The sequence below is a fragment of the Geotrypetes seraphini genome, chromosome 6 (assembly GCF_902459505.1).
Source record: "Geotrypetes seraphini chromosome 6, aGeoSer1.1, whole genome shotgun sequence".
Classification (NCBI taxonomy): domain Eukaryota; kingdom Metazoa; phylum Chordata; class Amphibia; order Gymnophiona; family Dermophiidae; genus Geotrypetes; species Geotrypetes seraphini.
In genome coordinates, this window is record NC_047089.1 from 114,280,272 (window position 1) to 114,304,045 (window position 23,774).

A 23,774-nucleotide genomic window follows, 5' to 3' on the forward strand; every position below is an offset into this window, starting at 1 on the left:
CCCTCGATTCCAGGCTCGCAATTTTTTGAAGTAGTCGTTCATGCGGAACCTTGTCAAACGCCTTCTGAAAATCCAGATATACAATGTCAACCGGGTCACCCTTGTCTATCTACCTGTTTACTCCCTCAAAGAAATGCAGCAAGTTCGTCAAGCAAGATCTTCTTTTGCTGAAGCCGTGCTGGCTGGTCATCATCAGATCATGTCCGTCAAGGTGCTCAATGATGTGGTCCTTTATCAGTGCCTCTACCATCTTTCCCAGTACCGAGGTCAGAGTCACCGGTCTGTAGTTTCCCGGATCACCCCTCAAACCTTTCTTGAAGATCGGCGTAACATTCGCCACCTTCCAATCTTCCAGGATCCTTCCTGATTTGATCGACAGATTGGCTATTAGTTGAAGAAGTTCAGCTATAACCCCTTTCAATTCCTTGATTACCTTCGGATGGATGCCATCCGGTCCCGGGAATTTATCATTTTTAAGCCAATCAATCTGCTTGCATACCTCTTCTAGACTGACCGTCAACCCTGTCAGTTTCCCATCTTCATTTCCCGCATATGTTCCTAGTAAGAGGTAAAGGAATGTGTTTCTCATCCTCATTTATAATACAACTGCATTATATCCCTATGAAGAAATAGAACACTAATACCATTACATTTGAAAAAAGGACAGATCAGAACAGGTACATCAACTTTTGTTACAGGAAGATGATACTTAAGCTCTATCTGCTGGCTTTGAAATCTGCTGGGGTTTTTCTTTTAATGCTAGTGGCTAAAGAATATGGAGATCACAAATTACACACAAGTTATATAATATGGGACAAACATTGTCTTCTAGTGTATCTCTTTAGAAAAGCAAAATCATTTTTAAAGGGTGTAAGCAAAGATGGAACATATAGATAAGATAGAATAAAAAGAGAATAGGCTCTTACCTTGCTAATATCTTTTCTAGTAGATCGGTGTGTCATTCTGGACGGACAGGTAATATCCCAGTGTTCATGAGCTGAGCAGAAGGAATCCACTCAAGCTTTTGAATCACTCCTACTTCACTAGAGGGCTCTGCTGCCCCCTTCATTTTTATCAAAGCAGGCGATAACCTCATAGAGAAACACAAGTGAAGGAAGAGTATGGGGAAACGCCCCGAACTACAATTCTATTCTGCTCTGAAATCATAATAAACATGTTAAACATTGCCATTAAATAATCAAAACAGAAGCATTTGTGGCACAATTAATTCCAAAGTATTATAGCAAAGGTTTAGTTATTATACTATTAAGGACTGACTGACATGCAAATACCAGTTTGGATTCAAACTTTCTGATAGATAGTAGGTGCAGGAGATAACTGACAGGTGGGGCTCCAGAATGACAAACCTATGTACTAGAAAAGATATCAGCAAGGTAAGAACCTAATCTCTTTTTCTAGTGCAATAGATGTGTCATTCTAGACAGACGGGACATACAAAAGCAGTCCCAGAAATCTAGGGTGGGACCAATGTCCTGGCTTGTAACACTGAGGACCAAAGGTTGAATCTTCCCCTGCCACTATATCCAATCTGTAAAACTTGGAAATTGTATGTAGAGTGGGCCAAGTTGCAGCCCTACAAATATCCTAGTACCTAGTAGATAAAGTCAGGTTGTTCACCCTCTCCAAGGTAGGGAGGACAAGAGGGCACTCTTTAAAGTTAAAAGGGGATAGATTTCATACAAATGTAAGGAAGTTGTTCTTCACCCAGAGAATGGTGGAAAACTAGAACGCTCTTCCGGAGTCTGTCATAGGGGAAAACACCCTCCAGGGATTCAAGACAAAGTTAGACAAGTTCCTGCTCAACCAGAACGTACGCAGGTAAGTCTAGACTCAGTTAGGGCACTGGTTTTTGACCTAAGGGCTGTTGCGGGAGTGGACTGCTGGGCACGATGGACCACTGGTCTGACCCAGCAGAGGTAATTCTTATGCTCTTAAGGCATATTTGTAGGTAGTAGGAGCAAGTTAAAACTGAGAGTCACCTTCAGGAGCACAAAAGGAGCACTGTCACCTTCAGGAGCATAAAGCAACCATAATTATCCTTGGCAAGCAGTTTAGTTTGTGACTGTAGATGCTTGCTAATAAGTACTGCTACCTCACCTTTCTTGCAATCAGTAGAAGAACAGTAAACCTCTTCCACTCACCCAGTTTTCATATGTTCCACATCAGACAATTTGGTTTCTTGTAAACATGAAATATCCACCTTTTGACGGTGTAAATAAGATAGCAATTTAGCCCGCTTAATAGGAGAATTCACACCTGACACATTTCAAGTTGCCACTCTCAGAGATTTAGCCCCAATCATCCCAGATACAGAAAAGTGCAAGGTACAAGGAAATATTCAAAGAATAGCCGGGTGCCCAGCTTTCACCACAGATGTCCATCAGCTTAGCAACCAAGCCCAATAAACGTGACACAATACATAGCCCCACTGAAGCAGAACCAGACCATCCCTCCTACTCCCACCATACCCTGAACCTCAAAACATTCCCCCCTATAATACTGCACCACCACCTTCCAACCACACTACCAACCCCCCCAATCTTTTCCAGCGGCTCCGAAGTGAGGAAAAATGGAGAAACCATGTAAATAAATAGCCAAAGAGAGACCCCCCAGATCTGCACGCACAACAGGTCTACAGAACAGTGAGTCAAAAGGAACATTAGTGGAAGTCCAATACAACAAAGGTCACAAAGCAAAGTGGCCGCCGCCAAACGTACACGCAGAAAGCGGCCAAACATTGGAAGCCAATCCCTCAACAACAAAGCAGGCAAAGCAAAGGTGAAGTAGAAATTCCAAGCAAAAGCTACTTCATCAGAACCAGCCCAGAGAGTAGGGGCTATAGTAAAGATGCAAGCCAGGTGTGCGCCTTGTTGACAGATTGAAAATCCCTCCAAAGGCCCTCAACGTTCACTTTCAGTTGGGCTGGATAGAGAAGCATGAAACATATCTTGCATTCCACCAGACTGGTGCAGATTTCATGATAAGCCCAGCGTCGGTCTGACAGTGCTTGGGAGTAGTCCTGGAATATCCAAATGGACAAATTTTCATAATGAATATTCGCACGTTTCATCTTAGGTGCAAAATCTCTGCTTTCTGCTTGTGAAACTTCGTGATGACTGGTCGGGGTCTAACTCCTCCATCATGCCTGCAACCCAAGCAGTGAGCATGCTCAATCCGGTAGGGCCTACCATCTGCAGGCGGAGGAAAATGTTCAGTGAGCCAGTTCTCCAAGACCGACGAGAGCTGATCATCGGAAAGAGTCTCTGGAAATCCCACAAGTGAAGATTATCGCCACGATCTATTTTCCAGGTTGTCAAGTTTTTCCATGGCATCTCGGACCTGTTTCTGCAATTGGGAAACCTCAGATTGAGAAGTTTGTGATAAGTCCTCCAGGTCCAAGACTCACACCTCCAGCTCGCTAGTGCGTTTAGCTATATCTGAACTGACTCCATTAAGAGAGGCAAATTGCTCTTTGATAAATTGAAAATGAGAGTCCAAAACTTCCACCCCTGCTGCGGTGATATAATTTTTTAAAGTAGACGAGTTAGTATCCAGTTTTTGAGGGGAGTCAGGTGCCATCTTATCTGCTGCTGCCTTCATATGACAGATTTGTCCTATTTAGAGATTCTGGACACCATCAACTTGGAGATTTTATGATATATCTGTCCATAAAGTTAAGATACACATTGCTATGTCTGTAAAAAAAAGACCAAAAAATGCTATGTCTGTAAAAAAAGACCAAAAAACAAGGAAAATGCAGGATGATTGGGGATTCCGGGGGGCCTTCTAGGCAGCTGCTCCACTCAAGGCATCACATGGTCTCCAAGAATGGACATTTTACCACTACCGACTTTGGGTGTCTAGCAAATTGGACTTAGACATTTATTATGATTATGCCCCTCATTTCTTCTACATCTTAGCAGTCACATACTAAATATGTTTACTGTAATGGTTAAATGAGAGTTAGACATTCATTGTTCTTATTTATTTCGACAAATTTGTAAGCTCTGTGGAAAAGATGCAGTCACTTAAGTGTATCTATTTAGTGTTGTGAACATCTAGTAGCTGTTTAGAAATGTTGGCAGCTACTCTTCACCTGATTGGTGTTTGTGGGGACAAAAATTAATCCCCTTCCTCTCCCTGTTCCCGCAGTGAAGTGCAGTTTTATCCCCATTCCCACAGTTTTCATTCCCATCTCCACTGACTTAATTTTCTTCCCCGCATCTCCCCGCTCAAAGCAGAAACATGATTTTATTGCAATTTTATGAGCCTAGGGCATTGCAAATAAACATTTTAAGACTATATAAGAACATAAGAAGTTGCCCCCGCTGAGTCAGACCAGAGGTCCATCTTGCTCAGCGGTCCGCTCCCGCGGCGGCCCATCAGGCCTAGTGCCGAACAGTGGTCTCTGATTAATTTTGTAACTTACCTCTAATCCCATCCCTATAATCTACCTTTACCCATCCCTATAATCTACCTTTAGTCTTAAAATGTTTATTTGCAATATATTTATTTAAACACTTACAGGGAAGTTGGAAAGAATGCCATGTTCTGCATGCTTCCCCTACTTATTGGCATGCAATTTATAGCTACTCTGAATAAAATTCAGACACTGGATGTTTAGTGCAGCTTAAAAAAGAATAGTGCTCCCCCCTATATGAGCACTACTTTTTAAAAAATATCCATGAATCATGTAACAACGACCTACTTAGGAAAGCACAGCACCAAACATAACAATGCGTACTAGAACATCAATAAATTTATTGGAAAACTAAAGAAGCCAGATTTGTATAGATCCATCCTGCACAGTCAATGCTAACAAAAAACCATGTTTCAAATTCATATGTGAAAAACACAGACAGACCCTCACTCAGTATAGAATAACTAACCACAAATTAAAAATAGAAACACTCAGAAAAATATTAAATTTAATCCCCAAGAATCCACAGTGCAACACCAGTGAGAGAGAAAAAGTGATATTCCCCTGTACTGTTTTCACAATATAAAGTTAGGATATAAAGATTTAGGGCTCCTTTTACAAAGGTGCGCTAGAGCCTTAACGCGTTAAATAGCATGGGCTAAATTGCCCTGCGCGCTAGCCGCTACCACCTACTTTTAAGCAGGTGGTAATAATTTTGCTAGCGCGCAGTAATTTTGTGTGTGCGCTAAAATCACTAGCGCACCTTTGTAAAAGGAGCCCTTAATGAGAAGGAGTCAGTATGGGTTCAGCCGAGGGAGATCTTGCCTCACCAATTTGCTTGACTTCTTTGAAGGTGTGAATAAACATGTGGATAAAGATGTAGTATATCTAGATTTTCAGAAAGCTTTTGATAACGTTCCTCATGAGAGGATCCAGAGAAAATTAATGAGTCATGGTATAGGTGGCAAAGTTCAGTTGTGAATTAGAAATTGGTTATTGGATAGAAAACAGAGGGTAGGTTTAAATGGTAATTTTTCTCAGTGGAGGAGAGTAAACAGTCTAGTGCCGCAGTGGTCTGTACTAGGACCCATGCTATTTAACTTATTTATAAATGATCTGGAAAATGGAATGACGAGTGATGTGATTAAATTTGCAGTTGACACTAAACCGCTAAAAGTTGTTAAAACTCATGTGGATTGTGAAAAATTGCATAGTAACATAGTAGATGACGGCAGATAAAGACCCAAATGGTCCATCCAGTCTGCCCAACCTGATTCAATTTAAATTTTTAATTTTTTTCTTATTAGCTATTTCTGGGCAAGAATCCAAAGCTTTACCCGGTACTGTGCTTGGGTTCCAACTGCCGAAATCTCTGTTAAGACTTACTCCAGCCCATCTACACCCTCCCAGCCATTGAAGCCCTCCCCAGCCCATCCTCCACCAAATGGCCATATACAGACACAGACCGTGCAAGTCTGCCCAGTACTGGCCTTAGTTCAATATTTAATATTATTTTCTGATTCTAAATCCTCTGTGTTCATCCCACGCTTCTTTGAACTCAGTCACAGTTTTACTCTCCATCACTTCTCTCGGGAGCGCATTCCAGGCATCCACTACCCTCTCTGTAAAGTAGAATTTCCTAACATTGCCCCTGAATCTACCACCCCTCAACCTCAAATTATGTCCTCTGGTTTTACCATTTTCCTTTCTCTGGAAAAGATTTTGTTCTACGTTAATACCCTTCAAGTATTTGAACGTCTGAATCATATTTTCCCTTGTCTTTCCTTTCCTCTAGGGTATACATATTTAGGGCTTCCAGTACCTCCTCATACGTCTTCTGGCGCAAGCCTCCTATCATTTTCGTCGCCCTCCTCTGGACCGCCTCAATTCTTCTTATGTCCTTCGCCAGATACGGTCTCCAAAACTGAACACAATACTCCAAGTGGGGCATCAACACCTTCTTCCTTCTACTGACTACGCCTCTCTTTATACAGCCCAGCATCCTTCTGGCAGCAGCCACTGCCTTGTCACACTGTTTTTCGCCTTTAGATCATCAAACACTATCACCCCAAGGTCCCTCTCCCCGTCCGTGCATATCAGCTTCTCTCCTCCCAGCATATACGGTTCCTTCCTATTATTAATCCCCAAATGCATTACTTTGCATTTCTTTGCATTGAATTTTAGTTGCCAGGCATTAGACCATTCCTCTACTTTTGCAGATCCTTTTTCATATTTTCCACTCCCTCTTCGGTGTCTACTCTGTTACAAATTTTGGTATCATCTGCAAAAAGGCACACTTTTCCTTCTAACCCTTCAGCAATGTCACTCACAAACATATTGAACAGGATTGGCCCCAGCACTGAACCCTGAGGGACTCCACTACTCACCTTTCCTTCCTTCGAGCGACTTCCATTAACCACCACCCTCTGGCGTCTGTCCGACAGCCAGTTTCTGACCCAGTTCACCACTTTGGGTCCTAACTTCAGCCCTTCAAGTTTGTTCAACAGCCTCCTATGAGGAACTGTATCAAAGGCTTTGCTGAAATCCAAGTAAATTACATCTAGCATATGTCCTTAATCCAGCTCTCTGGTCACCCAATCAAAAAATTCAATCAGGTTCGTTTGGCACGATTTACCTTTTGTAAAGCCATGTTGCCTCAGATCCTGTAACCCATTAGATTCAAGGAAGTACACTATCCTTTCTTTCAGCAACACTTCCATTATTTTTCCAACAACTGAAGTGAGCCTCACCGGCCTGTAGTTTCCTGCTTCATCCCTGTGACCACTTTTATGAATAGGGACCAAATCCGCTCTCCTCCAATCCCCAGGAATCACTCCAATCTCCAGAGGTTTGTTGAACAAGTCTTTAATAGGGCTCACCAGAATCTCTCTGAGCTCCCTTAGTATCCTGGGATGGATCCCGTCTGGTCCCATCGCTTTGTCCACCTTCAGTTTTTCAAGTTGCTCATAAACACCCTCCTTCGTGAACGGCGCAGAATCTACTCCATTTTCTTGTGTAACTTTGCCAGACAATCTCGGTCCTTCTCCAGGATTTTCTTCTGTGAACACAGAACAGAAGTATTTGTTTAGAACAAAAGAACATAAGCAGTGCCTCCGCCGGGTCAGACCATAGGTCCATCTTGCCCAGCAGTCCGCTCCCGCGGCGGCCCAAACAGGTCACGACCTGTCTGAATCACCAGAAGGGGCCCCCTTGCCACCTTGGTTTCCCATTGAGTCCTATCTTCCCATCGAAGTCCTAACCCTCCGGTCTTGCACATGCACGACCTGGTTGGGTTTCTATACTTATTACCTGGTTAGCTTTCTATACCTGTGTTACATCCCAGCACCTCTCTCAGTATCCCACGATCCCTTTATCCCTCAGGAATCTGTCCAATCCCTGTTTAGCACATTTGCTTTCTCCTCAGACTTTAGGAAATTGGAAGACTGGGCATCCAAGTGGAAGATGAAATTTAATGTGGACAAATTCAAAGTGATGTACATTAGGAAGAATAACCTGAATCACGGTTGCCGGATGCTAGGGTCCACTTTGTGGATTTGCGCCCAAGAAAAGGGTCTGGGTGTCATCGTAGACAATACAATAAAACCTTCCGTCCAATGTGCGACGGCATTCAAAAAAGCAAACAGGATGCTAGAAATTATTTTAAAAGGGGATGGTTAACAAGACTAAGAATGCTATAATACCCCTCATCTGAAGTATTGCGTTCAATTCTGGTCTCCTTATCTCAAGAAAGATATAGCAGTGCTAGAAAAGGTTCAAAGAAGAGCGACCAAGATGATAAAGGGGATGAAACTCCTCTCGTAGGAGGAAAGACTAAAATGATTAGGGCACTTAAGCTTGATAAAGAGACGGCTGAGGGGAGATATGATTGAAGTCTACAAAATCCTGAGTGGAGTAGAACGGGTACAAGTAGACCAATTTTCACTTCGTCAAAAATTATAAAAACTAAAGGACACTCAATTAAGTTACAGGGAAATACTTTTAAAACCAATAGAAGGAAATGTTTTACACTCAGAGAGTAGTTAAGCTCTGGAACACATTGCCAGAGGTTGTGGTAAGTGTGGATAGCGTAGCTCAGTGTTTCTCAACTCAGTCCTGGAGTACCTCCTTGCCATTCAGGTTTTTAGGATATTCACAATGAATATGCATGAAAGAGATTTGCATATAATGGTTGCATTGTATGCAAATCAAGTTTATGCATATTCATTATGGATATGCTGAAAACCTGACTGGCAAGGGGGTACTCTTGGGCCAAGTTGAGAAAACTTCCGTAGCTGGTTTTAAGAAAGGTTTGGATAAATTCCTGGAAGAAAAGGCTATAGCCCCTGCTTGCCATGGATCGGTAGCATAGAATGTTGCTACTCCTTGGGTTTTAGCCATGTCCGATCCTCGAGATCTACTGGCAGGCCAGATTTTCAGGATATCCACGATGAATATGCATGAGATAATAAGAACATAAGCAATGCCTCTGCTGGGTCAGACCTGAGATCCATCGTGCCCAGCAGTCCACTCACGCGGAGGCCCAACAGGTCCAAGACCTGTGCAATAATCCTCTATCTATACCCTTCTATCCCCTTTTCCAGCAGGAAATTGTCCAATCCTTTCTTGAACCCCAGTACCGAACACTGCCCTATTATGCTCTCTGGAAGAGCATTCCAGGTGTCCACCACACGTTGGGTAAAGAAGAACTTCCTAGCATTCGTTTTGAATCTGTCCCCTTTCAACTTTTCTGAATGCCCTCTTGTTCTTTTATTATTCGAAAGTTTGAAGAATCTGTCCCTCTCTACTCTCTCTATGCCCTTCATGATCTTATAAGTCTCTATCATATCCCCTCTAAGTCTCCTCTTCTCCAGGGAAAAGAGACCCAGTTTCTCCAATCTCTCAGTGTATGAAAGGTTTTCCATCCCCTTTATCAGATGTGTCGCTCTCCTCTGAACCCTCTCGAGTAACGCCATGTCCTTTTTAAAGATGCCTTTGGTCTCTAAAACAAACACAATTTAAATAGTGTAGCCAAGTCATCCCCCCTTATGTTTTTTCCTTGAATGTTTCCTTTTCTTCTTTCCAAAACATTTATTATGTAACTATTCCCTTTTATCCTTTTGTGTTCTTGTTTCGTCTGTCTATGAGTCTGTTTTGTACTCTTTTTATATAATATTATTTGTATGTTTTTTTTAATATGTTTATATAATTTATTGTAACTCACTTAGTAAATTATGGATAGGCGATTCATCAAATTAATAAATAAACATAAACATAAACCCAATATTGGACGCAGTACTCCAGATGCGGACGCACCATTGCCCGATACAATGGCAGGATTACTTCTTTCATTCTGGTTGTAATACCCTTCTTGATTATGCCTAGCATTCTACCTGCACTGCCTTCTTGGTATGCAAATCTCTCTCTCATGCATATTCATTGTGGATATCCTGAAAATCTGGCCTGCCAATTGATCTCGAGGACTGGACTTGGGCAGCCTTGTACTAGGGACTTGGATTGGCCAATGTGAGAATGGGCTACTGGGCTTGATAGACAATTGGTCTGAACCAGTAAGGCTATTCTTATGTTCTTATGTAGATATACAGTACATTTCAAAAACTGACATATTAGAACCACTACATTAAAAGTTAACACCTGTTGTGAATCTCTTCCTCCCTTTCATATACCCCCATGATCAACATCTCTCCTTCTCACTCTCTAGCACCCTTGGTCGAGCATCTCTCTTCTCCCTTCCCTCATGCAGCATTCTCTCCTACTATCCACCATTTCTCTTCCCCTTTTTTGTACTCTGGGACAAACATCTCCTCCTTTCTTCTTTCCACCATAATTTTTAATATTTCTTCCTATCTCCCCAGTCACCCCTGTTCCCCAACATTTCTCCCTCTCTTACCCCTCTTGCAGTCTGTCTCCCTCCCCTCCACCACATATGTAATATTTTCCCTTTCCTGCCCCCTCTCCACCCCTTTGCAGTACCTCTGCCTTCCTCCCCATATCCAACAAACCTTCTCTTGTCCTTTGAACTCAGTGCATCATCTTTCCTTCCTATCCCTCCCCACTAGCTAACTCTCTCTTGCTGCCTCCTGCATTTCCTTCTCGTCACTCTCCGGCTTCAATGGGTCAGAATCAGCAGCAACAGTCACTACAGACTGCCTGCCGCTAACCTGGAAGCCTCTCCTCACCCACAAGTTGTAAATAGTGGCGGAGGAGAGACTTCCAAGTTACTGGCAGGCAGCCTGTAGCAGTCGCTGCTAACCCATTGAAAACAGCCAGCAGAGAGTGAAGAGGGACATGTAGGGTCCAACGGGACCCAACCTGCTTCCCCGACGCCAGGTGGGTCGGGGGACGCACACTGCTGGACCTGCCCATTGCTATACTCCTGGCCGCCTTCCTAAGCCATCCATCCCTACCTGCTCTGCCTGCCATCCATCTGTCTGTATCCGTCTCTCCCCCCCTGAAGTCCATTGCTGACCTGACCCCCCCTTGTGGCTTTCCTATTAATGTTCCCAGTGGTTTAGCCACTAGACCACCGGGGACATAAAAGGTAGGTTTGGGGAGTGTACCCTTGGTTTCCATTGCCACTGTATTACCATGGCAGTGGTTCCCATTGTTGTGGCACTACCGTCGAAAGATCAATTGTTGCCGTGGTAATATTGGGCAAACCTGTCAACGTTTTCCCCATTACCGTGGGAATTCCCTTGGTAACGGTTACAGTGTCAGTCTCTAGTGTGTATATTAGCCATGGCTATACTAATAAAAATGACTAATTGTTGATGCTTATGTACAGGGGCAAAGGTGATTATCATCGATTAGGTCATGGATCAGATGACCATGTTAGAAGACCTCGTCAAGTTCAGGGGTTGCAAGGGAAGAAGGTCATTGCTATTGCCACTGGTTCCTTACATTGTGTTTGCTGTACAGAAGATGGTAAGTAAATAGATATTTCTGTAACTTTAAAAATCATAGTTCATTGACCTACACACATACACACACACACACACACACACATATATATATATATATTCAGTTATTTTTTAAGAAATGTTCACATATTGATGTTAAATCTTTTTTTTTAATTTATCTCTGGAAAAGAAAGTGATGTAATTGCAGGTAAACAACAAAAATTTTCCTTGATTTACTCATGAAACAAAAGATATCCACAAAAATGTGTACTCTAACTGAGGAATAAATTAGGATACCCTACACCCTAATAGCTACTGCTACCCCCTTTGGCTGAAATAACTGCAGTGAGACCTTCTTGTAGCCATCTACCAGTCTCTGACATTGGGCTGACGAAAGTTTGGACCACTCCTCAATGCAGAATTCTTTCAGCTGTGAGATGTACAGCCCGTTTCAAATCACCCCACAGCATCTCAATGAGATTAAGATCAGGGCTTTGACTCTGCCACTCCAGGACTCTCAGTTTCTTAGTTTGCAGCCAGTCTTTGGTGGATTTACTGGTATGTTTGGGGTCATTGTCGTGTTGCAAGGTCCAGTTCTGCTTACGCTTTAATTTTCTTACAGATGGCCTCACATGTTCCTCAGTCACCCTCTGATACATGGTAGAATTCATGGTGGATTCTATGATGGTGAGCTGGCCAGGTCCTGCTGCAGCAAAGCATCCACAAACCATGACACTTCCACCTCCAATTGGTATGAGTTTCTTTTCCTGGAATGCTATATTTAGTGGATGCCAAACATGTCCTCTTTTCTGGTGTCCAAAACTGTTCCTACTGTTCTTCAAGGGCAGGCATTAACAAAGGCAGGAGAGAATATCATTAAGGCATTGATACCAAACAAGAAAGGGGTCCCAGCCTCAGGGAGCCTGGTGGGTCAGCAATTTTAGACTCATCTGTCAATAGAACACTATTCCAGAAGTCCTGGTGTTTGTCTACATTCTCTCTGGCAAACTTCAGTCTGGCCTTGATGTTTCTCTTAGAGAGCAAAGGTTTCCTCCTTGCACACCTCCCATGCAAGTTAAATTTGTGCAGTCTCTTTCTGATTGTAGAGGCATGCACTTTCATATCAACAGTAGCAAGAACCTGCTTTAGGTTCCGCGATGACATTTTAAGGTTTTTGGAGGCTTCTTTTAGCATTTTGTGATCTGCTCTGGAGGTCAACTTGCATTTTGGCAGTTGTTTGGAAAGTCCTCCACTTGTATACTATTTTCCAGACCGTGGAATGGCTAATGTCAAATTCTTTCGAGATCTTTTTAAATCTCTTACCAGATTTATAAGCTGCTACAATCTTTTTTCTTAACGCCTCAGACAGCTCTTTTGATCTTACCATGGTGTCCACTCTTACTGCAGCAGTCATGAGCACACCAAACTAAATGTCTGAGGTTTAAGTAGGGCAAACCTCCTTCAAAATGCTGATCACCTGATGTGATACACCTGTGTGTGATTTGAGCCACTTTAAGTGGGTGTCCTAATTTATTCCTCAGTTAGAATATATATTTTTGTGGATATCTTTTGTTTCATGAGTAAATCAAGAAAAATGTTTCTTGTTTACCTGCAATTACATATTTCTTTTCCAGCGATAAATAAAAAAAAGGATTTGAAATCGATATGTGAACATTTATTTTAAAAGAACTGAATGTTTCATGGGGTGTCCTAATTTTTTCACATGACTGTACATGTTTAAGTGCCTCCACTATTGTACATATATTCTCCGAGGACAAGTAGGGCCTAGTTTCTCACATGTTTGGTATTGTCCTCAGTGGAGCTCCAATGCAGATGCTACTCAGCTTACCTATCATTTTAAGAAGCTTTTGGTAGGACCAGACTACATGTGTCACTGCTTTTCTGCCTACTGGAGTTGCACAATTCAGCCAGTCTTTTTAACTAAAGTTGAGAAGATGTGTCTTACTGCAGCACAATTGTCTTCAGGTTTTTGATGTTTTAATTTTGTTCATTATTCCTTCCTCTGCTATATTTCTGATTCTCTTTAGAATGTTTCACCTTAGTCTCCCTCCCCCCAACTCCCTTCCTTTCCTTTGGTTTTCTGCACTTTAGTTTGTTTTATTTTTTTACAGTTCCTGTTCGGGAATCCCTTTGTTTATTTTTCCTTCCTGTACCATTTTGTCATTTGATTTCTCTGTGGCTATCTTCCCTCGATGTCCTTGAAGCCAGTCTCCTACCCCCTTGAGGAGTGTCTGGGGAGGGACCATGATCCTGTAATCTCCACTCTGTGCTCAAATGCAGAAAAAGATGTGAATTACAGAGAGGTGGTCTGAGAGAGGATCTTTGCCCTCTAGAAGTCAAATTCATTAACATCAGCATTCATTGTGCATCGGCCCATATGGCCTCAGGAGCTGCATTGGACACTGGCAATACTCCAGCACTGAGGAGGTCTTTATCTGCCCTGACATCAAACGCCAGTAGTAGGCCCACAGTTTGAGTCACTCAAATCCAACAACAAGGAAGTGCCTGGATTCAGCATCATCAGTTAAGCAAAGGCAAAGAAACATCAGCATTATCCTTCCTTAATGCACAGCATCAGGAGATCTGGGGCATTGATATCATTAGCATCCATCATTAGTGCCATGAGGACTGCTCCCCCTTTGTGGTAGCAGTGCTGACCCACCAGGTTCCCTGAGGCTGGGACCCCATTCTTGATTTGGCATCAATGCCTTCTTAGACTGTAGCCTTAATGGTACTTTCTCCTGCCTTTGGTAATGCCTGCCCTTGAGGAACAGATCCAGGCCTTGCTTTGGGAGGAGCTAGGCAACATATGGGATCATGCAGTGCTGAGATATTGAGGGCATCTATGTTTATTCTGGAGATGCTTCAGCCTGTCCTAGGGACCCATGTTTTACCTGTTGGATGATGCCCTGATAGGTGGCAGAGTTGGCACCATCCAATGCAGTCAACATCTCCTGTTCATCAAGTGAGGAAGCTGCCTCAGAGAGCTGCACTTCAATGCCCACATGCTAGACCTGGACATGTCAGCAGATCAAGGCTTGTAAGAACTCACCAGGTTCATGAAGTGTATTTCGCTGACTCTGAGATGAATCATTCCTAGGTGTCCAAAGAAAAGCCCAATGACTTCTCAAAGAATAGTTCTTTTGGATCTGCCAATTTTTTGCAGGAAATGGCAGCTGTTATCCCTTTTAAGTCAGAATTGGAGGACAAGCCTAGGGCTGAGTTAATGTGGATCCTGGATTATGATTCTTCACCTAGAGACTCCGATAAGATTCCTGTTCAAAACGTCTTTAGGGATGCACAGAGCAGACATTGTGAGATCCCCCCCTCTCTGTCCAGGTCATTTTGAAGAAGCCTATATATCAAGCCAAGAAGTCTCCTGAATTTGAGAAGGTGCAGTTGCCCCGCCATGGTTGAATCTGCTCAAGAGGTCCTGAAGTTCAAAGTCCCATGCCTCAGCTTCCTCAGGCAAGGAGGTTTGAATCCTGTAATCCTTTTGGAGAAGACTTTACAGATTTTGATGCTCATTTCCTGCATCCAGGCCTACCAGCTGTACATGAGAATGTATTTGCAGTCCTTGGTTGGCAATGTATTAGATTTTGCAGACACTCTTCCTCTGAGCAAGTTGCTCAGCTTCGCCAGTTTATAGTTTATTATCCTCGGATAAGTAGGCAGCATATTCTCACATGTGGGTGATGTCTGTGACTTTAAGCTTTTGAAACTTCAAGACTGCTTGCACTGTGCATATGCGACTGCCTCCCACCCATAGCCGGCTCATGGTTCCTCGGTTTTGTGTTCTCCATGGAGCACAGAAGTTGTGTTAGACTTATTTTTTTTTTTGCTATTCTACTTATTTTCTTTTAGTTTATAACCTATTATGGTAATTGTTAAAAAGAAAAATTAATTTACCTTTTTCCTCCAGTTTGGCCTTTGTGCTCAGTCAACCATTGAATACTTTGACCTTGCCACTCAAATTTTCCCCTCCATGTCGAAGTCTGCAAATGGTTTCAAGAAGTGTTCAGGGTGTCAACAGCCAATTTCTGTCACTGACCCGCACAACTGGTGCTTTTATTGTCTGGGGCCGGAACATCAGGTAGATGCTTGTCTTCATTGTTCTACGCTTCAGAGATGTTCCCTCAAGGCTCGATACATATAACAAGAAAATATCTTTGGACCGGCCATGGTCTCCAGAGAATCATCGATGCAATTGGTACTGAAGATGGTACCAGCATTATCTCCTACCTCAGCATTAGATACTGTTTCTGCATTGGGTAGACTGGCTAAGAAACCCTCTACTACCTCATCACCTCATCACTTGATGCATCCGAGCGTCAATGCCAATGATCTTCAGTGCAGGCGGTGTCACCTTCGAAGTGTGTAAGCAAACAAAGATTGATTAGAGTTGGATGGCGGTGGCATTTGACAGACCCCTGAAGAAACAATTGTGAAACATGTTGGGTCTTACCGCCGGTCTACCGTGAGAACTGATAGTTCGCCATTACTAAGATAAGTAAATTTAAGCATAAGAATTGGAGGAATGATATAAAATTTAAATTAAATAGACCGGTGAGGAGTGCACCACTTGCATCTCCCCGTGATTACACTTCGGTGGGACGGAGGAGTGGTGGTTCTAAGGTCTATTAAACAGACTATAAAATTATTGAAAACATTTATTAAGGTGACATAAGACTTTTACTGAGTACCTTAGAAACCATTTATTACATATTGAGCATTGATTGGTCTAAGGTAATATTCAAGCCAGTTTCAGTTGGAACAATTCTGTTCTAGACAGTACTCTCCTCTTCATCTAAAAGAAGATGCATTTCTTCTGGATTGGACGCACAAGTTCCTGAATGTGTTTTCTACCTATCTCTCTGATCATGACCATGTTCATCACAGACAACAGTCCGTCACCATTATCCTCATAGCTCCTCGATAGACAAGACAATCTTGATATTTCCCTTCTACTTCAGTTGAGTGTCAGGAATCCAATTCCTATACAAAATTTTCCCCTCTCTATTCAAGCTCAGAGCCACTGATCTCTTTTGCACTCTCTGCACCTAAGAGCTTGATACATCTCAAGCTTGATCTAACTGCAACAGATTTAATTATTTTTCTGATTCAGTAAAAGTCATAACTGTTTCAAGAAAACCTTCTGCTCAGCAATACTATCAACAGAAGTGGCCACATTTCAATTTGTGGTGTACTATCCAAGATGTTTCCTCTTCTTCATTGTTAAATTATCTTCTCCGTTTATCCAAGTATAGTTTGTGAACCACTCTGGTTAGAATTCACCTCAGTGCCTGTAACAATAAACCTTTGGCAATTTTTTTCCACCTGTTTATGAGTTTATGAAAAGACTTTTCAACTCTACACCTCATCTTAAGCTGTCTTCAGCTGTTTGAGATCTTACTGTTGTCTTAACTAGTTGTTCAAACTACCTTATGACTAATGGCAGTTACTCATTTTAAGTTACTTACTTGAAAAATGGTCTTCATTTCTGTCACTTCTTCCTATCGAGTAAGCAACCTGCAAGCATTGTTTCCTGACCCACAGTCTTTCATCATGAAAAGGTAGTTCTCAGGACCCATCCTAAATTCCTCCCAAAAGTAGCACTGAATTTCACCTGAATCAATCCATTGTGCTTTCAGTTTTCTTCCCAAAGCCTCATTCTCATCCTGAAGAAACAGCTCTACACAGTTTTGACTGTAAGTGTGTCTTGGCTTACTACATGCAAAGGGCTCAGCCACACTGGACTTCACCTCAACTGTTCATCTCTTTTAATCTTACCAGATTGGGCCTGCCTGTCACCAAGAGAACTATTTCCACAGGGTTAGCAGCTTGTCTTTCCTTCTGCTAGGCTAGGCTGCAGCTCAAAGGACATGTTCTAGCTCACAAGGTCTGAGCTATGGCAGCCTCAGTAGCTTTCTTACATTCCACTCCCATTGCTAAGATTTGCAAAGCAGCTACTTGGTCCTCACTTCCAACATCCACCTCTCTGCTGTCTAGAATCCTACGAGATAGTCATTCGGCCAAGTACTATTATGGAATTTATTATTACTGGCCAACTCTCTCTCCATTTCATTCTAATAAGCTAGAGAGTCTCACATGTGAGAATATGCTTGTACTAGGATTAAGTACAGTTATTTACAGTAACAGATGGGTACAGCATGCAAATATTCTCACATCCCTCCCCCTTCCCTGGTTGTCTTATTAGCTTGCTTATGAAACTGAGGAACCATGAGCTGGCATTGGGTGGGTCGCACATGCACAGTGTGGGAAGTCTTGAAGCTTCAAAAGCTTAAAGTCACAGTACACTTTTGCACTGTCCATCCCGGGCTCCGTGGATGTTGTCACCCACATGTGAGAATATCTGCCTGCTCTTCCTGGATAACAGATGAATAATATTTCCATGCCCACGAGCCGTGCAGAAGGAATCCACTCCAGATATCAATTCCCTCCCTCTCTGCTGCCTTCTTTAGTTTTTTCTTCTACATGTGTGCTGGAAGAAGTCTTTCTGATCTGCTCTGTATATTTATTTTTGATGTCTTTTAGTACTCAGAGCTCCCCTCATCAAGGGTCCAGATCTGCCCTTGTAGAGGGCCAGCCTACATAAACTTTTCTGGAGCTGGGGGTCCATTCCACTTGTAGCACTGCTCACCTACAGGGTTGCAGGGGCTTGAGCTCAGGCTGTTAGGCATCCGTAGGGGACTCAGAGGAGCTCTGCAGGGCGCCAGCTGCATGTGCGGGTCTGCAGTGGTTAGAGGCTCAATCTGACTGGCAGTCCAAAGATTCAAGTCAAAACTGGTTGTAAACTTCAATTGGTATGCTCACATTTAAGACTAATGAATCACGTAATGCACAAATTTATAAATATGACTCAACAATGTCAATTACTTCAAACCAGATAGTAAACTTTTACTATCATTTGTTGCGCAACCCTATCTTTTTCACTTTTTCAGGATCGTCAGCGCCACCACTCAGAGCTCAAACAAATCTCATTGCTCTAAGCTTTACGTGCCAGCTCGTCATCGGGTGATGAAGAGCTAGCACGTAAAGCTTAGAGCAATGAGATATGTTTGAGCTCTGAGTGGTGGCGCTGAGGATCCTGAAAAAGTGAAAAAGATAGGGTTGCACAACAAATGATAGTAAAAGTTTACTATCTGGTTTGAAGTAATTCACACTTAAGACTAAGGCATCAAAACAAAAAAATCTTAAGATCCATAACTAACAGACCTCAGCGGTGCAGCTTATATGAATCAAACTTTTCACATACAACCAATCAGTACCAAAGTCGTCATTGGTCTCATAATACTTTATAAATACTTTAAATATATATGCTTTAAATACTTTCAAGTAGAACAATACTTTAGAGTAAAGATATAATCATCCTAATCTACGCGGATGGGGGTAAATGCTTCGAGATAGGACTATGCTTTGCCAACAAGGGCTGTATCAAGGAATTCCCCCTTTAGTCGGCAGACTCATGCTCCCCATGTCAATCAATTTAAACCAGCATTGGAAGAGTGGTCCCTTTGAGGCAGTGATTTTTTCTCTCAGATCCAGCTACTTTAGGAGCAGAGGCAGGCAGCAGCACATATCCAGCACAGGTCACAGTGAATAAGGCTGTTACAGGGGGGAGTAGGGTCTTTAAAACTTTTTTTTCAGATTTCTACCACTTCCCTTAGGGTTTTCCACTTCCAAAATTCAATTTTTTCCTGGGGAGGTATTTTTGTTAAGGAGTTTTTGAGCCATTTCCTTGTGCCCAAAATGCTGCCCCAACAGCTATCTTGGATTTCCTGACTTTTTTTTAAGTTCTCTAGAACATTAAAATCACCTTGTTTGCCTCAAAACTGATAGGAATGGAATCCTCCGGCTCCTTTACCCTTAATTCTTGTCAGGTTTGCGCTTGATGGGCATCTGAAGAGCGCCTTTGCACCACATGCTGTACAGCACATGAAGGGGGGGGAGTGGCCAGCTTTGCTCTCTAGGGCTGAAGAACAGTCAGGGGATCTATCAGTTGGGAGTAAATACCTTCCAGAGCCCCAGAATTGTGCTCATTCTAAGCACAGGAGTGTGGATGTCATGGAGTCTAAGAAATCCAAGCTGGAGTCATCTAAAGGAGACTCCATGCAGCCTAATATGGCATTTCTCCAGAATTTATCAGTCTGATGCAAATAACTTATCTGGATGGACAAGATCCCCAAAGGAAGTCTGGCAGCACCAGAAGGCTTGGTCTCCCAGGGCATATCTGTCTCAGTGTCAGAGGTAAAAAATTGAATATTAAGTTAATGCCAAAGATGGATGCAAGGAAGAAAGTGAAGACGGAGAAAAAAACAGTCAAAGGACAAGAAGGCCCTGGAAACATAGTTAAAAGCACAGAAAAATAAAGTCACCAGACAACAAAGGTAGGGAAAATGATTTTATTTTCAATATAGTGATTGAAATGTGTCAGTTTTGAGAAAGGAAAGATATTAAACTTTAAATGTGAGGGCTGCAGAAAAAATAGGGTACTTGGAGGGCCGCAGAAAAAATAGTTAATGACAATTTTGCTTAAGGTAAAACTCTTTATAGTTTATAAATCTTTCCTTTAACTGTTAAATGAAAGATTTATAAACTCTAAAGAGTTTTACCTCATGCAAAGTTGTCATTTCTTTAATAAGACATTAACGATTTTTTCTGCGGCCCTCCAAGTACCTACAAATCCAAAATGTGGCCCCACTAAGAGTTTGAGACCACTGGTCTAATCCCTTCTTAAACCCCAATACCGTACTCTGTCCTATCACACCCTCTGGAAGCGCATTCCAGGTGTCCACCACCCTTTGGGTGAAGAAGAACTTTTGAATCTGAATCTGTCCCCTCTCAATTTTTCTGAATGCCCTCTCGTTCTTGTAGTTTTTGAAAGTTTGAAGAATCTGTCCCTCTCTACTTTCTCTATGCCCTTCATGATCTTGTAAGTCTCTATCATCTCCCCTCTAAGCCTCCTCTTTTCCAGGGAAAAGAGCCCCAGTTTCTCTAATTTTTCAGCATATGAAAGGTTTTCCATATCTTTTATTAATCGCATCATTCTTTTCTGAACCCTCTCGAGTACGGCGACCAATATTGGACGCATTACTCCAGATGCGGGTGCACCATCGCCCAATACAACGGCAGGATAACTTCTTTCGTTCTAGTTGTAATACCTTTCTTGATAATACCAAGCATTCTATTCGCCTTCTTAGAGGCCGCTGCGCACTGTACCGACGGCTTCATTGTCGTGTCCACCATCACCCCAAGTCCTTTTCTAGGGTACTTTCATCCATTACAGCCCTTCCATTGTACTTCGGGTTTCCGTTTCCTACATGCAAGACTTTACATTTCTCTACATTAAACTTCATCTGCCATTTCGTCGCCCACTCTTCTAGTTTGTTCAGATCCCTTTGTAAATCCTCACAGTCCTCTTTGGTCCCAACTCCACTAAATAGTTTGGTGTCGTCTGTGAATTTTATTACTTCACACTTCGTCCCTGTTTCTAGATCGTTTATAAATACATTGAACAGCAGCGGTCCGAGTACCGACCCCTGCGGAACACCACTCGTGACTCTCCTCCAGTCCGAGTAGTGGCCCTTCACTCCTACCCTTTGCTTCCTACCAGCCAACCAATTTTTGATCCATCTATGTATTTCTCCTTCCACCCCATGGTTCTTCAGTTTTTGTAGTAGGCGGTTATGGGGTACCTTGTCAAAGGCTTTTTGGAAATCTAAATATACGATGTCTGTGGGGTCCCCTTTGTTCATTTGTTTGTTAATTCCTTCGAAGAAGTGCAATAAGTTCATTAGGCACGATCTTCCCTTGCAGAAGCCATGTTGGCTTGTTTTCATCAGTTTATTCCTTTCTAGATGCTCATTGATGCTGTTTTTTATCAGCGCTTCCGCCATCTTCCCCAGAACCGAAGTCAGACTTACTGGTCTGTGGTTCCCTGGGTCACCTCTCGATCCTTTTTTAAAGATGGGCGTAACATTAGCTATCTTCCAATCCTCCGGGATCAGGCCTGTTTTCAGGGATAGGTTACAAACCTTCTGTAGTAGTTCCGCTATTTCCTCCTTTAGTTCTTTCAGTACCCTTGGATGGATTCCGACCGTGCCCGGAGATTTGTCAGTTTTTAATATATTTATCTGCTTGCATACGTCTTCAAGGCTTACCTCCATTGATGTTAATTTTTCTGCTTGATCTCCTTTGAAGATTTTTTCAGGTTCCGACACGTTGGATGTGTCCTCTTTTGTAAATACTGGCAAAAAGAACATGTTTAGTCTATCTGCCACTTCTTTTTCCTCCTTCACCACTCCTTTCCTATCTCCTTCATCCAACGGTCCCACCTCCTCCCTTGCCGGCTGCTTCCCTTTAACATATCTGAAGAACGGTTTGAAATTTCGTGCTTCCCTGGCTAGCCTCTCTTCATATTCTCTTTTTGCTCTTCTAACCACGCAATGACATTCCTTTTGATGCTTCCTGTGCTCTTTCCAGTTCTCCCCGGTTTTGTCCTTTTACCATTTCCGGAATGAATGTTTCTTGTCTCATATCGCTTTCTTCACTTCTTTGGTTATCTACGCCGGGTCTTTTGTTCAGTTCTTTTTGCATCCTTTTCTAAATCTGGGGATATATAGATTTTGCTCTTCACTTAACGTGTCCTTGAATAAAGACCAGGCTTGCTCTACAGTCTGCGATTTCTTTATGCTGTTCCTAAGTTTCTTTCTTACCATTAGTCTCATCGCTGTGGTTCTCTTCCCCTTCGATATTCCTACTTCAACTCTGAACTTGATCATATTGTGATTGCTGTTTCCCAACGGTCCCACTACTTCCTTTGCAGGTCATCTTAAACCATTGAGGATTAGGTCCAGGGTGGCAGTCCCTCTCGTCGGTTCTCTGACAAGCTGCTCCATGAAGCAGTCCCGTATAGCCTCCAGGAAACCGGTCTCCCTAGCGCATTTTGAGTTTCCAAGGCTCCCATAACAATCGTGTTACCGCTTTTGCATTCTCGCCTCATCTTGGCTTTCATTTCTTCATCGTTTGCTTCGGTTTGCCCAGGTGGACGATAGTACAGGCCCATCTTTATTTCGGGTCCATTCTTTCCCGGTATTTTAACCCATAGTGATTCCAATTTGTCGGTCGTTGCTGCTGTGTCCACTCTGGTCGAGTGTATGTTATCCTTTATGTATAGGGCTATTCCTCCTCCTTTCTGACCTGACCTGTCTTTACGATAGAGTTTGCACCCTGGCAGTGCTATGTCCCATTTGTTTTCTTCATTCCACCATGTTTCAGAGAAGGTTAAATAGTATGGTTCCCCAGGGGTCTGTGCTGGATCCGCTGCTTTTTAACATATTTACCAATGATTTAAAGTTAGGAATAACTAATGAGATATTGCTGATGACACAAAGTTGTTAAATCGCAAGAAGATTGTGAAAAATTGCAAGAAGACTTTGTGAGACTAGGCAAATGATGTTTAATTGCGAACAAGTGCAAAGTGATGTATATAATAATAATAATAATTTTATTTTTTATATACCACCTAACCAAAAATGGTTCTAGGCGGTTTACAACAAATAATAACTAGTCATACAGAAAAAAATACAATTTAAAAGGAAAATACAATTCTAAGCAATGCACAATAAATAGGAACTGATCCTACAGTGGAGAATATGATTTAAAAGAAAAGTACAATTTAAAAGAATGGTTCTGAACGGTTTACAGCAAATAAGAACCTCGTACAGTAAAAATGCAGTTTAAAAGGTGATACATTACCGTATTTTCACGCATATAACGCACACCCGTGTAAAACACGCACACGGGTATAGTGCGCGGGAAACCGAAATATATGTAAAAAAAATTTTATATAGCGCGCACACGCGTATACCGCGCATGCTGCTTGCCACCCCGACTCTCCTGTCGCCGCCCCAAGTCTCCTCTGGTCCCCACTCTCAGTTTCCAGCCCTGCCCCGAGTCTCCTCTGGTCCTGACTCTCAGTTTCCAGCCCTGCCCCGAGTCTCCTCTGGTCCCGACTCTCACTTTCCAGCCCTGCCCCGAGTCTCCTCTGGTCCCGACTCTCACTTTCCAGCCCTGCCCCGAGTCTCCTCTGGTCCCGACTCTCACTTTCCAGCCCTGCCCCGAGTCTCCTCTGGTCCTGATTCTCACTTTCCAGCCCTGCCCCGAGTCTCCTCTGGTCCCGACTCTGACTTTCCAGCCCTGCCCTGAGTCTCCTCTGGTCCCAACTCTCCTTTCCAGCCCTGCCCCTTCGGCTTCTCCTAACCACACTGCCCCCCCACCCTTTGAAGTCCTTTCCCCCCTTGAAGGTCTGCCTGTCCCCCTTGAAGTCTTGTCCCCCCTTGAAGTCTTGTCCCCCCTTGAAGTCCTGTCCCCCC

General features: G+C 42.8%; 1 protein-coding gene across 1 annotated transcript in view; it reads left to right on the plus strand.

Moving 5' to 3' along the window:
* Positions 1 to 23,774, plus strand: part of HERC2 (HECT and RLD domain containing E3 ubiquitin protein ligase 2) — a 3,346,202-nt gene that overhangs the window by 3,005,726 nt on the left and 316,702 nt on the right. The window contains 1 exon segment of the mRNA XM_033948978.1: positions 11,244 to 11,383. Coding sequence (XP_033804869.1) covers positions 11,244 to 11,383 — 140 coding nt within the window.